The sequence below is a fragment of the Petaurus breviceps genome, unplaced genomic scaffold (assembly GCF_028583685.1).
Source record: "Petaurus breviceps papuanus isolate PSGF00001 unplaced genomic scaffold, PetGlider_PUasm1.0 185, whole genome shotgun sequence".
Lineage (NCBI taxonomy): Eukaryota > Metazoa > Chordata > Mammalia > Diprotodontia > Petauridae > Petaurus > Petaurus breviceps.
Genome location: NW_027185797.1, coordinates 42,291,385 through 42,307,007, shown reverse-complemented (window position 1 = coordinate 42,307,007; position 15,623 = coordinate 42,291,385). Strand labels below are relative to the sequence as shown.

Here is a 15,623-nt window from a genome sequence, read left to right as displayed (position 1 = left end):
AGAGACAGAGGGACAGAGAGACAGAGATGGAGGGACAGAGAGATAGAGAGACAGACACAGAGAGACAGACATAGACACAGAGAGACAGACAGATATAAACAGAGACAGAGACAGAGACAGAGAGACAGACAGAGATAGAGAGAGACAGACAGAGACAGACACAGAGGTAGAGAGATACAGACATAGAGACAGAGACAGAGAGAGACAGAGATGGAGGGACAGGCAGACAGAGATTGAGTGTGTGTGACCGTGTGCCAATGGTGCCTTTTGGTATGTCTCTAACTGTCTGTGGAATGCTGTTGTGACTCCATCTGGTCGTGTGTCTCTGTGCCTCACGATGCTGGCAAATGCTGTGCGCTCCTTAAAGTGATGCAGGCCCCTAACCATCCTATCAACAGGCCTTCATTAAGGCAGCTGAGTGGCTCAGTGCACAGAGCCTCGGGCCTGGAGTCAGAAGACCAAGTTCAGATCCCAGCCTTAGACACTTTCCTAGCTGTGTGACCCTCGGCAGTCACCTCAGTGTTCTCATCTGTAAAATGGGGGTGATAATTGCACCCACCTCCCAGGGTCGTTGTAAGGGTCAAATGAGTCGATATTTGCAAAGCATTTTGCAAGCCTTGATGAATGCTGGCCATTATTTTTATTATTACTATCCTGAGAAAATAATTTAGCTCCATAGACCTCAGTGCCTTCCTCTGCATTATGAGAGGGTCTAGACAAGCTGGCCTGTGAGGTCCCTGCCAGGTCTAGGTCTGTGGATTTAGGAGATCGATTTAAGGGTCAAGAATTGTCCAGGAGAACTATGTTCCCAAGTTCCCCTGTAGGAGATGCATATGTGCTGGGGGGAGACTATGAGAGTCTGAGAGAGTACTAAGGCTCCAAAGTACCCCTTTACACATGCACAGGCTCTTCCCATTCTTTGGGTCCTGGACCTCCTGGGACAAACTGGTGAAGCCTCTGGACTCCTTCTCAGAATCATGATTTTAAATGAATTAAACAAAATGCAGAAGATTACAAAGAAAACCAGTTCCATGGAAATTCAGTTGGCTAAATGTTTTTTCAAAGCTCACAGTTAAGAACCCTTCCCCCCTCCCCCACACATCAGCAGAGCTCATTGTACACATGGGGAAACTGAGGCCTGGAGAATGGAAGGAGTCTGGCAGATACCATTCAGCAAGTACAAAATCAGACCTCCTGAGACCTAGGTTTCCTGCTGGTGTATGACCCACCCTCCAGGGCCATGACCCTCAGGAAGCACAAAGCAATTCTGAGAGATCCAGGACAGCTGGATTCCCTTAAGACCTTTCCCTTTAAATTCCTTTATGTTTATTCTCTTTATAATTAGATAGATAGATAGACAGACAGACAGACAGACAGACAGATAGACAGACAGACAGACAGATAGATAGACAGACAGACAGATAGATAGAATACTCACACACACTCCTTGAGAATATTGATTGATAAATTCTTTGTAATCCAAGGTAGGCACTTAAAATGCTTATTAGTTCATTGATTGTTCTTAAATATAATAGTAACATTTGTATATATGGATGTGTGTATATAAGTATATATACATACATATGTACATGTGTGTGCATGTATGTGTATGCGTGCATGCATGTGTGTGTGTGACTATAAGTTTAACAAAACACTTTCCAAACATTTTCTCTGGGCCTCTAAAGTCCACCCCCTGGCTCCAACCTACCTTTTGAGTCTCATGATATTATATAATAATCTCCTTCATACACTCTATGTTGTAGCCTAACTGGCCTTCTTGCTGGTCTTCCCATGAAACACCCTATCTCACCAGTCTCTGTGCCTTTGCCCAGGCTGTCCCCCATGCCTGGAATGCCCTCCCTCCTCATTTCGGCCTCTCAGAAGCCTTAGTCGACTTGAAAGCTCATGCCTTTTACAGGACCGCTAGGTGGTGCCATAGTGCATAGAGTGCCAGACCTGAAGTCAAGAAGACTCATCTTGCTGATTTCAAATCTGACCTCAGATACTGGCTAGCTGTGTGACCTTGGGTAAGTCACTTCACTCTGCCTCAGTCTCCTCATCTGTGAAATGAGCTAGAGGAGGAAATGTCAAATCGCTCCAGTATCCCTGTCAAGAAAACCCCAAATGGGGCCACAAACAGTTGAACACAACCAAACAACAGGCCTTTTATGCCCCCTGGTGTTTCCTCCAAATTATATTCCATTGTTGTATATATATTTTGTACAGAGAAAGGCAGCATGATATATTGGATAGAGAGCTGACCAGGGTTCAGGTCCCACCCCTGACACATCCTGGGAAGTGCCTGAACCTCTCAAGGGGTCTAGACAACTCCCCGAGACTACGATTTACCAGGAGGTAAAAAAAATCCCAACACTGGCAGAGGGGTTTCCTATAGCCCTGAAATCACAGACCCTGTCCTTATATTTACTTATCTGTGTTATTTATGAGGCAGCTGTGATCCTCCTCCCCCCTAATAGCAGGGGAGTTCTGGAGGACAGTGAAGGCTGAGCCCTGGCAGGGAACAATCCATGCTAAGATAAGGGTGCCAGGGACTCAAGGGAAGAAGACAGGCTTTGATCTGGTTCACCAACGGGTTAGGATGGGGAAGGGAAGAGAGTGGAGCCAGTTCAGGAGGGATGGCTTGGGAAAGTACCCAGGGTGGAAGTGAGGGGGGTGGGGGTGAGGGGGTGCAGGGCAAAGGGAGAGGGGATATAACAGCAGATTATGAACAGAACAAGGACTTTCAGAGTTCCTGAATGTGAAAGCTGAACCTTTGTGGGCTATGACAAGATCAGGGTATGACTGTCTCTGTGGCTGAAGGGACTACAAGACTGAGTCATAGGAAATGGAGGGGGTCAGAGGGTTGGAGGGAGCATTGATATGTACATTCAAGCCCCTTAATATGAGAGGAGGAATTAAGGAAGAGAGAAAACTTGTGAGTCACAGACTAAACTCATTAAGGGAGGGGAGCAGCCTGGAGGTCTGTAGACAGCCTCTAGAATCTTAATCCAATTGAGTGATGTTCAAAGAACTGGGGTTCCTGACTGATGGAGGTAGAGGGAGAGCTGGGAAGGGACAATGTGAACTCAGAAAATTCCCAGCGGGGTCACCAAGATGGCTTCAGTGAGAGTAAGAAGATAGAGAGGATGGGCAAGGAGAAAGGTGTGGGATGAAATCAACTTTGTTAACCATGGAACAGGCATTCCAGAGAGCACAGTGAAAGGGGTGGGTAGGTTTAGAGTGGGGCACTTGGGGGGGGGGAGGCTTGAGTGGGATGGGAGAAAGGGAATGGGCAGCAGTGGCTGGGAACAGAGCTTGTCCATAGACAGCTGGGAGTTCAGAATCCCTGGGTTGGGCAGAGGATGGTGGGCTGGGAAGGAATTCAGGCAGATTGTAGTGACTGGAAAAAAGGCCATTGAGAGAGGCTGAGGATTCGACTGGGTTAGTGTTAGCAGGCAGTGACTGTCAGCTCCTGTCAGGCCCAGACAACAGGCAGAGATATGTCCTGGGCCAGTGCCCACAGGAGGCCAAAGCTGTCCATTCCAGGCAATCTGGGAGTGGCCTTCAAGGCCTGGATTTGTGCCAGAATGCACTCCCTAGAAGTCCCTGGAAAGGCTGCAAATCCTCTGGGGAAGCAACATTCCCTATCTAGTCTTCCAAGATTTCCCCCCACTCGAATTCGCCCTTGACATTGTAGCCAGCAATGTTCTTAAACGTCACTCCCCACTTGCCCCGCTCCTTCCTGATGAATTCCAACGGCTCACATAGAAACTTTGGGTTCAGCACTGAAAACCCTCCTCAGCCGGGCCCCATGCCCCTAATCCACCCCTCCCCTCTAGCTCCTCTTCTCCCACACCACCGTGTGCCATTGGCTCTTGCAGTACCCCACGCCTGGAATGCTCGGGTCCTTTACCTCCAATTCTTGGCCCCCCATCTTCTGTCAGAGGCCTTTCCAGACCCCTGGCCACCCTTCCCTTCAAGGGTCCCATCTATCCACCCGGTGTGAACCTTGTCTTTTTCCCCCCGCATCAGAATTGGAGTTCCTTATGGACAGGGACTGGACCTTTCTTTGTCTCCCCAGGCCTTAGCACCGCCACTGGCACGTGGTACCGTGTTTCCCCGATAATAAGACCTATCCCAAAAATAAGCCCTCCCCTTACTGTGTAAGATTCCTCTAAAGTAAGCCCTCCCCCGAAAATAAGCCCTATTGAGATTGCTACTGTAGTGAAGGTGATCCCCTGCGCTACATGCTACATTACAGTACCCTCTGTATGCACCGTCCCCCCCCCCCCAACTCCGTGAAACGCAGGCCGCTCTGAGCTGCATCCAATCAGAGCTGCAGCAGTGAGCGGGTCATCCTGTTCTTCCCCAGTGATTTGCTTGCTGGCGCCATTGAGAGCAGTGCCTCGGAGGAGAGCTGAGGCAGGACAACATAAGCCCTCCCCTGAAAATAAGCCCTCTGGTGTTTTTCTTTCCAAAAAACATAATAAGACAGTGTCTTATTATCGGGGAAACGGTAGGAGCTTAATAAACATCTTCTTAGCTGTCCTGCATGATTGCACAGGTATAATCTATATCAAACTGCTCACTGTCTCAGAGAAAGGGGCGAGAGGAGGGAGGTAGAGAATTTGGAATTCAAAATCTTTTTTTTAAGAATATTAAAATAAACGGCTTGTTAACTGCGACTGAGTTTGCAAAATGAGACTGTAAGCTCCTCGAGGCCAGGGGCTTCTTCTGCCTCTTTCTGTATCCCCAGCGCGGCTGGATAGATTTCCTGAACTGAAGACAGACTGCAGAGGCGTGGAGGGCGGCCAGGGCTGGTGGAACTGGGTGCGTGCCGGCCCACACCGGTCCGGCTACACTGCAGAGGCCAGGTACGGTCGGCCTCAGCACCCTGCAAAAAGCCATCAACGCAGCCAATCAGGGTACCCAGCCCCCGCGAGGAGGAAGTTACCGGTCCGGGTAAGGGATGCAGGGCTGCCCAGACCCGGCTGGGATCTGGGCGGGGAGGGGGGAAGGGGGCTCCTACTCGGCAAGGGCCCGCCCAGAACTCGGGCTTTACCATCTTTGCCCCACGAGAGGGGGAGCAGGGTGGGGGGAGAGGCTTCCCTGGCTCCTGCTGGGTCCCCAAGGTGTGTCCAGCCCCCATTTGGTCACTCCAAGGCACGACCCTCGCAGTGCTGTAGTCGGAGATGGGGGCCTGGGTCGGCTCTCGGGAGGCCGTTCCCTCCGGCTCTCCTCCCTGGCCTCCCCCCGCCGCCCGCCAACAGTGGAAGCGCCCATAGAACGCTTTGTAACAGTTGCTGACCGCAGCGTTCTAATTTAGAACGCGGGCGGCGTCAACGTTCCATCCTTCTGCAGCTGTCCAGCGGGTCCGGGACAAAGCCGGGGCTCCAGCCATGGCGCTCCAAGTGCACGTGGTTTACTGGTGAGCAGCTCCGGCGCTGGGAGATCCCCTTGGGGAGGCGCGCGTGGCGGGGCTGGGCTGGGCCGGGCCGGTTCCCGCAGCCCCCACCCACCCACGCCCGGGTGCACCTAGGAGAGGGCTCCTCCCCAGAACCTTCCAGCGGAGCCAAACCTGGGGCGGGGGGTTGGGGAGCGAGTGCCGGGGTCAGGAGGGGCTGCACACCTTGCGGGGGGCTCCAGGTGGGGCCGTAGGAGTCTGGAAGTCTTTTGTTGGAGTCTTTTGTTGCATTGAATGATTTCATCCTGACCGAGGTTCCTTTCTTCCCCCGTCTTGGTCCGATGTGCCCCCTGCTAGCGGTGCCTGAGGGTACAAGCCCAAGGTCAGTGGTGTGGGGGTGGCTCAGAGGGGGGAGGGACTGGGGAGGGCTGTGTTGGCCAACCCCCACCCTGTGTCTTCTCTGCTCTGTCTTAGTATCTGTTGCTGAAGAAGCAGCTAGAGGATGAATTTCCCGGCCTCCTGAACATCGTGAGTGTTTCGTGGTGGGTGCTGGGGGGAGAGGGGTGTCAAGTAACTAGAAATCTTAGCCCCAGAGATCCCAGCCATAGATGTCTGCCGAGCCAGGAGGGCGGGGCAGAGAAGCCCTCACTCCGGCTCCTTATCCCGTTAAAATGGGTGCTGACTTGTGGGGGGTATGCTGTAAATTCAGAGCCCTGGACCACAGCTCCTGGGGCCTTGTCCTAGTTCTGGAGAACATCTTGGCCCAACCCACTGCGCACTGTCACAGAGCTGGGGTGGGGACTGTGGGAGCGGCGCCGTGAGAGCCTCTGTCACTTTTTCCCTGCCTCCAGAATGGCGAGGGGACCCGGGAGGTCACCGGCTTCTTTGAAGTAACGGTTGCTGGGAAGCTTGTCCATTCCAAGAAGGTGAGTGGAGCAGGGTCTGGGCCTTCCTGTCTCATTGCCTTGGTGACCTGAGGCCAGCAGCTGGCCCCATGAGGAGTGGGGGAGGGCCCTCTGCACAATGGCAGCTTTGAACTGTTGGGCTTAGACTCTGGCTGGAAGAGCTGGGGCAGCCCGGCTCCAGCTCACCCCCTCTCTTTTCCCCAGGCTGGACATGGCTTCGTGGACTCCTCAGACAAATACCTGAGAATTGTGGCAGAGATCAAGGCCGCCCTGCGCAAGTGAGGCCTGAAGGCAGAGGTGAGGGGAGCCCTGGGGCAGCCAGGCCAGAGATAGCCAGGCTTCTGCTTGGGGACAAACTCCTCCCCTGTCCACCGTGGGGGGTGAGGTGGACCCAGTTCTAGCTTTCAGTTTCTAGATTCTTTTCATTGGTCTTATCAAGCCTGTGTCCAACCATGAAATCTGACTGCCCTGACTCTCACCCTTCTTCTCTCCTCTAGTTCAGGGACCTTTGTCCCCATCCCTGCCCACAATGCTTTATGATGGGAAGGATTGAAATGTCTTCTGGATTCCAGATTCTTCCCTGAATCCTTGCATCTGTTGGGCTGGGGCTGAGACCGACGCCCCTGGATCCTGCACCTGAGAGAGAGAGAGAGAGTGTGTGTGTGTGTGTCTAGCCCCTTGTCCAAGCTCCCAACTTTCTCTGGGTCTCTTATACTCTTGGATTCCTGCTTCTTCCCCCCACAATTTGACCCAAATGCTGTCTCCCCCTCAAAGCCTCCCTTCCTCAGACCCTCCTGGGTCTATCGGACCTTCCCTCTTCCCTGCTTTGGTTTTTTTCCCCTGTTGTTTTTCCTGCCAACCTTCTGGATCTTCAGACATCTCTGTAAAATGAGGGGTGTCAGCCTCAGAATTGCCTTGTACATTGGAGAGGGGCCTTTTTCACCTTGACTGAGATGGAGGGAGCCTCCTGCCTGGCCTGGCATAGCCCAGGAAGGCCTGTGGAAACCCAGGAAACAGTATTTACCACAAGGGCTAATCAATAAATAGAAAAAAATTAAATTTAAATTGTGTCTGTGATTCTGGTCTTGTGCTGGGAGAGGGAAGGCAGCTCCCAGAGTCTCCAGGTTGGGAGGCTGGCCCTGCCACCTTGCCTCTCTCTGGGTACCAAGCTCTTCCTCTGCAAATCCAATACAGCAAGTATTTACTGTAGGCTGGGCTCTGTGTTATGTCCTGGGCCTCCAAGAGTTTACTGGGAGGATAGTTCATATGCAGTAATTATAGACTGTCCATGATTATTTGAGGTCCCCTGACAACTGAGAAGATTGGGAACTGCTTCCCGAAGGATGTCTCAGATGAGCCAAGCCTAGAAGGAAGCAAGGGCTTTTATCAGGCAAGGTAGAAGTGCATTCTTGGCATCAAGCACCGCCTGGGCAAAGGCATAGAGGTGGGAGAATTGTTGAGGTTATCAAAGAGCTGGAATGTGGAAGTATGGAAGGGAGGGAGTAATGTGAAGAGAGCTTGGGGAAGGCTGACTGGAGCTAGAAGAAAGGGCTTCATGGGGAAAGGGGGAGTTTAGTGCTTCATCCTAGAATAGGGAGCGATTGACAATTACGTGAGTGACCCAGTCAGACCTGAACCACCTGAAGGTTATTCTGGCAGCTCTGTGGAGCCAAGATTAAGAAAGGAAATGGTATGGATTTGAGAGTCCAATTTGGGAGGAGGGAGCTTGGACCAGACTAAAGTTCTCTGCCTAAACATGTTTTAGAATGGTGCTTTAACCTCAGTCATGTGGCTAACATCAGGAAATTCAAATCTGGCCTCATATACTTGCTAGCTGTGTGACCCTGGGCAAGTCACTTCTCTCTGTCAGCCTTGGTTTCCTCATCTCAAATGGGCTGCAGAAGGAAATGGCAAACCACTTTGGTATCTTTGCCAAGAAAATCCCAAACAGGGTCACAGAGAGTTGGACAGGATTGAAAAATGTCTGAATGGTGGTAGAGGAAGTTTCCACATCAAAAGTCTACCCTTCCCAAAACACTCACTCTCTCTCTCCTTCTTCCTCCCTCTCTTCCTCATGCAAATAATGTTCTCTATCCATTGGTTTCTTAACCCTAAGCCTATGGACCCCTTCTCATATTCATGTTTGGTTTGGTTTTTTAAAATCATAATGGAAGAAAATGCCAAACTCTGAGAGATTAGATGCAATTTTCTTTTTCCCAGCCAAATTCACGGACTCTCTAAAATCTATTCACAAACCCCAAGTTAAAAATTCCTACTCTAGAACTTTGCCAGAAATTGAAATAGTTAACTGGTCTAGTCTTCACAGAAGCCACTCACTTCTGTTTTTTTCTGAACATCAGAATGACATCTGCTCTTGTCCGGTCCACCCTGGCCCTGCAACCCCACCCCACTCCTCTCCCTTCCCCCGTGAGTTTTTAGAGGTCACTGACAGTGGCCTGGGTTTCACTTTTGCCTGTTCATTCAGTGCCCAAGGTTGTAGTTCACAGGGCCAGGTAACACAGCTTATTGAGGGAAGCCAGGGGCGCTCTTCATCCATCCTTATTCATTTGGGCTATCTGCTCCCCATCGGCCATCCAGGCCAGAAATCATCCTCCTTGGCAGAGAAAATGGAGACAAATTAAAAACTGAGCAGCTCTGGTTTCTCTCTGTTCTCTGCCATCATTGGCCCATCTACCTGAGGGATATCTGGTCCTCTCCCTCCTTCCATGTTTCTCTTAACGCTTTTAAAATCATTTATTTTTTGACTACCTCCCACCCCTCCAGTTAAAAAGGAGAGAAAAACAAAACTCTTGTGACAAATAGGCATTGTCAAGCAAAACAAATTTCTACATTGTGCATGTCCAGAAATGCTTCTCTTGGCCATGTCCCAAGTGATAAATGTTCAAAACATATGTGCACAGTACTCAAGGGAAGACAACCAAGCTAGTTATTACCATATGAAAAAAAAAATGCTCAGTCATTAATAGAGTAAAGCAACTCTGGTGTTCCACTCCGAAAGTTGACAAAAAAATGAAAGAGACAAACACCAGTGAGGCTGTGGGTAAACAGGCACATTGCTGCCCCATTCATTGGCAGGTAGAGTTAGTTGGTCCAGCCATCCTGGAATTCCACCTCCCAAATTATTAATTGTGCAAACCCCTTGACCCAGTGAGATGTCCCCGAAGAGATCAAAGAAAGAGGAAAAGCACCCATATGTACAAAAATATTGGTAGCAACATTTTTTATCGTGGTGAAGAGTTGGAAACTATACTAGGTTGTGTGACCTTGTGCAAGTCACTTAACCCCAATTGTCCTGTCCTCCCCCCTCCAAAAAGTTTTTTTTAAAAGTTGGAAACTGAAGGGATTGCCTGTCAATGGGGGGAAGGCTGAACAACCTGTGATATATGAAGGTGATAGAACACTTTTTGCTACAAGAAATGAAGGGGATGGTTTCAGAGAAATTTCAATAACTTGGCTCAGGGTTCTATCCTCTTCACCACCCGGCCACTCCATAGGCCTTATCTCACCAAATCAGGGACAATGATGAAATCAAATTTATCTCCTTATTTTAGGATCTCTAGGTTCTGTTTGTTTATTAACCATACTTTATGCATTTTGTATAGACATCTGAAGTCATGGGATTTTTGTCTACTGTTTCCATGTGTCTAAGCCGCTATCCTCCCTAGAGTACAGCTACTCTGGTGTCTAACTTGGTGGGAACACATAGGTCTTTTCAGCATAAAGCCCTTTGGCTCAAGTTTGCAAGATCACAAGCAAACATCCTTAGCAACTTTTGCTAGATACACTCCATCCCTGGCCAGGGAACTGCTATTCCCACACTTTAGGTCACGGTCCAGAGAATAATCCAAATCCCATTCTCAGACTTAATCAGCTGTTTATTTCCTTCTTCCTTCTGTGGGTAGCAGCCCACATGTGAACCATATGGGTCACTTAAGATCTCCAGTATCTGGCCTGTGACTAGTCTTTGGCCGAGCTATATGCCTTTGGACAGCACCCCTCCTACCTCTGTAAATAATCACACCTAGCAAGTCAGCTCTGCTCTGACTCTGCTGAGTCTTGGACACGTGCCCCAGGAAGGCAGCAGATCTCTCTGGACTTATCAGGGTGTCTGCCAAGCAATCACCAAGGCCACTACTCACCTCCCGCCTTGTGCCAGAAACCTTTCCCGATTCCCTTCAATGCTGGCGCCTTCCTCGATTGACCACCTATAGTTTTTTGCATGTGGTCTCTCCCATTAGACTCAGCTCCTTGAGGGGAAGGACCATGTTTTTGCTTTATCTATATCCCCAGTCCTTAGGTACGTCACACAAATTTGACTGACTGACCCACGATGGATGGTCTCTAACTTTGCAGCACCTATGGACTTCCTTTAACATCCTCAGAAGACAAGCAGCCCCTTCCTCAGGGCATCCTGAACCCTCCTTTTTAGGGAGAACCTCCAATCCCTTTCTTGCCCCCCCCCCCCAGGTTCAATGCTCCTTCTTCTCTCTCTCAGATCTCTGCCACATTCCTCCCCCTACTCCAATCTCTGAACAGAGGTCAGGTTTCCCCTTTGCCTTCTCTATTTTATGGAGTAATTTCTTCACTGTCCTTAACAAGCTAGAAGGTGAAGGAGTTCCTTGTGTTTCTCTCTCCAAACTTGGAGTCTAGATGTCAGGCCTGGGGCTGTGCAAACATCACACTCTAAAGGGCATCCGGGTACGAATCTTCCCGCCGGCCATACTTCCTGATAGGGTGGCCTCAGACTTTGTTTTTAATGTTTGCTGAATTGTCCTTCAGAACTGGTTGGGCAAACTGCTTCAAGGGAACAGCAGTTCCAGTGGTCACGGGATCACAGATTTATAGCTGGGATCAGTCATCAAATGAAGTCATCAAATTCACACACACACACACACACACAAGCACTTTTTTACAGATGAGGAAACTAAGGCACAGACAGGTGAAGGGACTTGGCCAGAGTTACCCAGCTAGTAAGTGGCTGAGGTGGGATTTGAAGCCAGACTCCGGTTCCAGCCCTCTGTCCATTACACCATGCTGACTCCTAATTCCATCTTTAGACTGAATCTTCTTTCTGTTTATATCTGGCTCTCCTTTGACTTTTCCTTATCTTCCCAAATTTCTTCTGGATAAATTCAATCTCTGACCTCCCTCATCATTACAAAGCCCTCCAAATCCCATTCATAATTCCTTCGGCTTTCCCTTCATTTCAGCTTCTTCACCTTCGAATGGTTGTGTTGTTGTTTGGGGGGGGGGAGGGTCTTTTCCCCCCTATCGACCAAGACAGTGGCTGACATGTGGTAAATACCCAATAAATGTGTGTTAAATGGAATTGTATTGAATATCGATCAAGGCGTATAACTAGATTTATGCTTTCCTAAGATGTCTGCCATTAGGATCATAGTCAATACATTAATATAAATCAGTGATAATAGCTAACCTTTATATACTGCCTACTATGGGCTAGGCAATGTGCTAAGTCCTTTACAAATAGTTTTATTTTATCCTCACAACCACCCTGGGAGGGAGGTGCTGTTATGACTCCCTTTTACACATGAGGAAAGTGACTTGCCCAGGGTCACACAGTTAATATCTGTGGCCAGATCTGAACTCGGGTCTTCCTGATTCCAGGGCTGTTGGATCTCTCCACTGAGACATCTACCTGCCCCTCCCCCAAGCAAATATTAGCTATTATTATTTTATAGCCCTTAAGGGTTTGCAAGGCACCTTACATTATCTTGGTGGCTCCTCCTAACAAGTATGCCATTAGGTATTATTTTCATTTTACAAATGAGGAAATGGGAGACTGAGAGAAGCTAGGTGTCTTGCCCAGGACACTGAGCTAACTAGGATCTTAGGCAGGATTTGAACTCAGGTTTTCCTCCCTCCATGCCCCCATGCCCAGCACTCTGTCCACTTCGCCACCTACTATCTCTAGCTCCACTATGGGATCTAAATGGAAGAGGGATGGCCTTTGAATGCTGAGGTCCTTTGGATGCTTCCCTCTAAGGATGACACTGTACTGATTACAATAGTCTCCTTTATGTAGATGACTCAAGTCTGGCCTAACAATCCACACATGAAAAACCAAATGGATGAAAAAAGCTTATTGTCCAGATTGTGGCTGTGACAATCTGATGAACAGTTCGTTTATTGTGTTGTTTTGGGTATGAACATCTTTGACAAATACTGCAGATGGAAAATGAGCTGGGTTCAGGATCCAGTGGATTGTACTGAAGGTCACATAACTAGTAAGTTATCTGAGGCTAGATTTGATCTTGTCTTCCTGCCTCCAATTTCAGCACTCATCAATAAAATAAAAACCCATCTTTTAAATGGTGACATTCTGCAATTCTCCCAATGAACTGCAAAGAAGCCACCACTCTTAATTGGTAGAGGTAACTCAGGCTGAGCCTGGAGTCAGGAAGACCTGAGTTCAAATCCAGCCTCAAATACTTCCTAGCTATGTGACCCAGGGCTGTCTGCCTCAGTTTCCTCATCTGTAAATTGGGGATTATAATAGCATAGTTATTGTATGGCTCAAGTGAGATCCCTGTTAAACTGTGTCTGGCACTTAATAAAAGCTTGCTTGGCGGAAAAAAAAAAAAGTTCCCCACTGGAAGCAGTCCCCACACAGATCCAATCTCCACCCAAAATTTTTCCAGTAACATCTGTCTGTGAGTCACTGATGTTCATCAAAGTCAAATAGGGTGTGACCGGAAAGAAAATGGAGAGATGTAGGGTGTGTGTCAATAGACTGGGTCCATGTCTTCCAGGCTGATCCTCACACCACGTGTGGTCTGAGCATTATTAGTGCTGAGAATCTGTGGTTTCTAACAAGTAGGCATCATCAGAAACCAGAATCACGGAATGTCCAAGCTGCAATGGACACCCGAGACCATTAAGGCTGGCCCACAAGTAACACGAATCCTCTCCAATACACACATCCAACAAGGAATTGTCCGACCTTGGTGTGTTAAAGTCGCTGGGGAGGGGAGGGCAGCTCTCACCACCAGGAAGCCACTCCTCACTGCCAGCCAAGATCTCTACCTCTTGGCAGCTTCCACCCACCGATTCCAGCTCTGCCTCTAAGGCCAGACAGAACCAGTCTGTTTCCTCTTTTACACAACAGCCTTTCCCAGAGCTGACATGCCCCCTCCCCTAAGACTTCTCTCCTCTAGGCTACTTCCAGCAGGATAACTCAAGGTCCTTCCTATCCTGGTTGGTCTTCTCTGAATACTCCATTTATTAATTACTATTCTCACTGAAAATTATTAACCCCACTAATTAATTAATGGGAGGCGAGGTGGCATTACAGTGGATTAAGTGATGGGCCTGGAGAAAGGAAGACTCATCTTCCCAAGTTTGAACCTGGCCTTAGATACTTACTAGCTGTGTGACCCTGGGCAAGTCATTTCACTATTTATCTCAAGTTTCCTCACCCATAAAATGAGCTGGGGAAGGAAATGTCAAACCATTCCAAATGGGGTCACAAAGAGTTGGACATGACTGAAAAACAGCAAATTAATTAATGTCCTTATTAAAATGTAGTGTCCATAATATTCCAGATTTTCTGGAAAAGTATGACTAGGCCAGAGTAGAGCCAAATGAATCACTCCCCTTCTTCTGGATACCCTGTCCCTGAATGCAGCTCAAGTGGGCATTAGCTTTCTTGGCTGCCAAGTCCCACAGCTGACTGAAGGCCCCAGAACATCTAGATGAAACATCAAATGGTCAGGCCTCTTGCTTTTTTGCACTTGTGAAGTTGACTGTTTGGACCCCAATGTAAGAATTTGCATGTGCTTCCATTAACATTTATTGTATAAAATTCGGTCCAACAATTGAACTGTTTTTGTCATTGCTGAATCGTTTTAGTGGTGTCTGACTCTCCGTGACCCCATGTGGGGTTTTCTTGGCAAAGATACTGACATAGTTTGCCATTTCCTTCTCTAGCACATTTTACAGATGAGGGAACTGAGGTTAAGTGACTTGTCCAGGGTCATACAGCTAAGTTTCTGAGGCTGGACTTGAATTCAGGTCTTCCTTACTCCAGGGCTGGTGCGCTATCCACTGCACCATCTAGCTACTTACTCAACCCTACCATGTCCTTTGTGAAGCCTGTCTAGCCAACCTATTTATTTTTATTTTTTGCTTTTTGGAAGGGGGAAGGCAGAGTAATTGGGGTTAAGAGAATTGCTCAAGGTCACACAGCTAGTAAAGTGTTGTGTCTGAGGCTGGATTTGAACTCAGGTCTTCCTTACTCCAGGACTGGTGCTCTATTCACTGTGCCTCCTAGCTGCCCCCAAGCCAACTATTAATTAACACTTTGGCTTTGCATCATCTGCAAATCTGATATCAGTCTTTATCCCCAATACTGCATTTTGGTTGCTGTCATATTTGCAAATTAAGTTGCTTTGATATTCCCCATGTATCCCTTTGCTCAAGACCTCCCAGGGAGCCATTCTTTATATATATATATATATATATATATATTTTAAAGGATGGGGGAAAAGTCTCAGCTAAACTAACCAAAGTAACAGAAAAGTCTGATGATATACAGTGCTGTTCACCTGGGCAGGGTCCCACATCTGCCTTCTCCTTCTTTGGCCAAGTTTGGTCACTGTAACATGGTATTTATTCTCAACTATTTTGTTGTCCTGTTTAACCAGATTGTCTTGTCTTCCTGTATCCATCTACTTCACTTTGCATCTGTTCATCTAAATCTATGCTTCTCTGTCCTCACCGCAGTCATTATTTTCTATGGAGCAGTTATACTCCATCACATTCATTTACCACAATTTAACCATGTCCCGATTGATGGGCGACCACTCTTCCTTTTTTTTTGGCTACCAGAGAAAGTGTTGTTATATCTTGGTATATATGGAGCCTTTCTTTAGTCAGTGTCCTCCTTGGGTATGTGCCAAGCAGTGTAATCTCTGGGTCAAAAGGGATGAACTTTGTGCACATAACTGCAGACTGCCTTCCAGAATACTGGAATCAATTCACAGCTCCACCAACAATGCATCAGTGCACCTGCCTTCCCACCACCCCAACACTGATTCTTCCTGTCTTTTGTCCTCTTTGCCATTTGCTGGGTGTGAGGTATAAACCTCAGGCCTGCTTTGATTTGCATTTCCCTTTTTTGTTGTTCAGTTGTTTCTAACTCTCTGTGACCCCTTATGAATTTTTCTTGGCAAAGATACTTCAGTGCTTTGCCATTTCCTTCTCCAGCTCATTTGACAGATAAGGAAACTGAGGCAACAGGGTGAAATGACTTGCCCAGGGTCACACAGTTA

General features: G+C 48.2%; 1 protein-coding gene across 1 annotated transcript; it reads left to right on the top strand.

The window, feature by feature from the left end:
- Positions 1-5,268: 5,268 nt before the first annotated feature.
- Positions 5,269-7,374, top strand: SELENOW (selenoprotein W). Its single transcript, XM_069089122.1, has 6 exons — positions 5,269-5,428; positions 5,762-5,786; positions 5,879-5,932; positions 6,256-6,330; positions 6,514-6,606; positions 6,807-7,374. The coding sequence occupies exons 1-5, from the start codon at positions 5,400-5,402 to the stop codon at positions 6,589-6,591; spliced, it is 261 nt and encodes an 86-aa protein (XP_068945223.1). The 5' UTR covers positions 5,269-5,399; the 3' UTR covers positions 6,592-6,606; positions 6,807-7,374.
- The last annotated feature ends 8,249 nt before the right edge of the window (positions 7,375-15,623 follow it).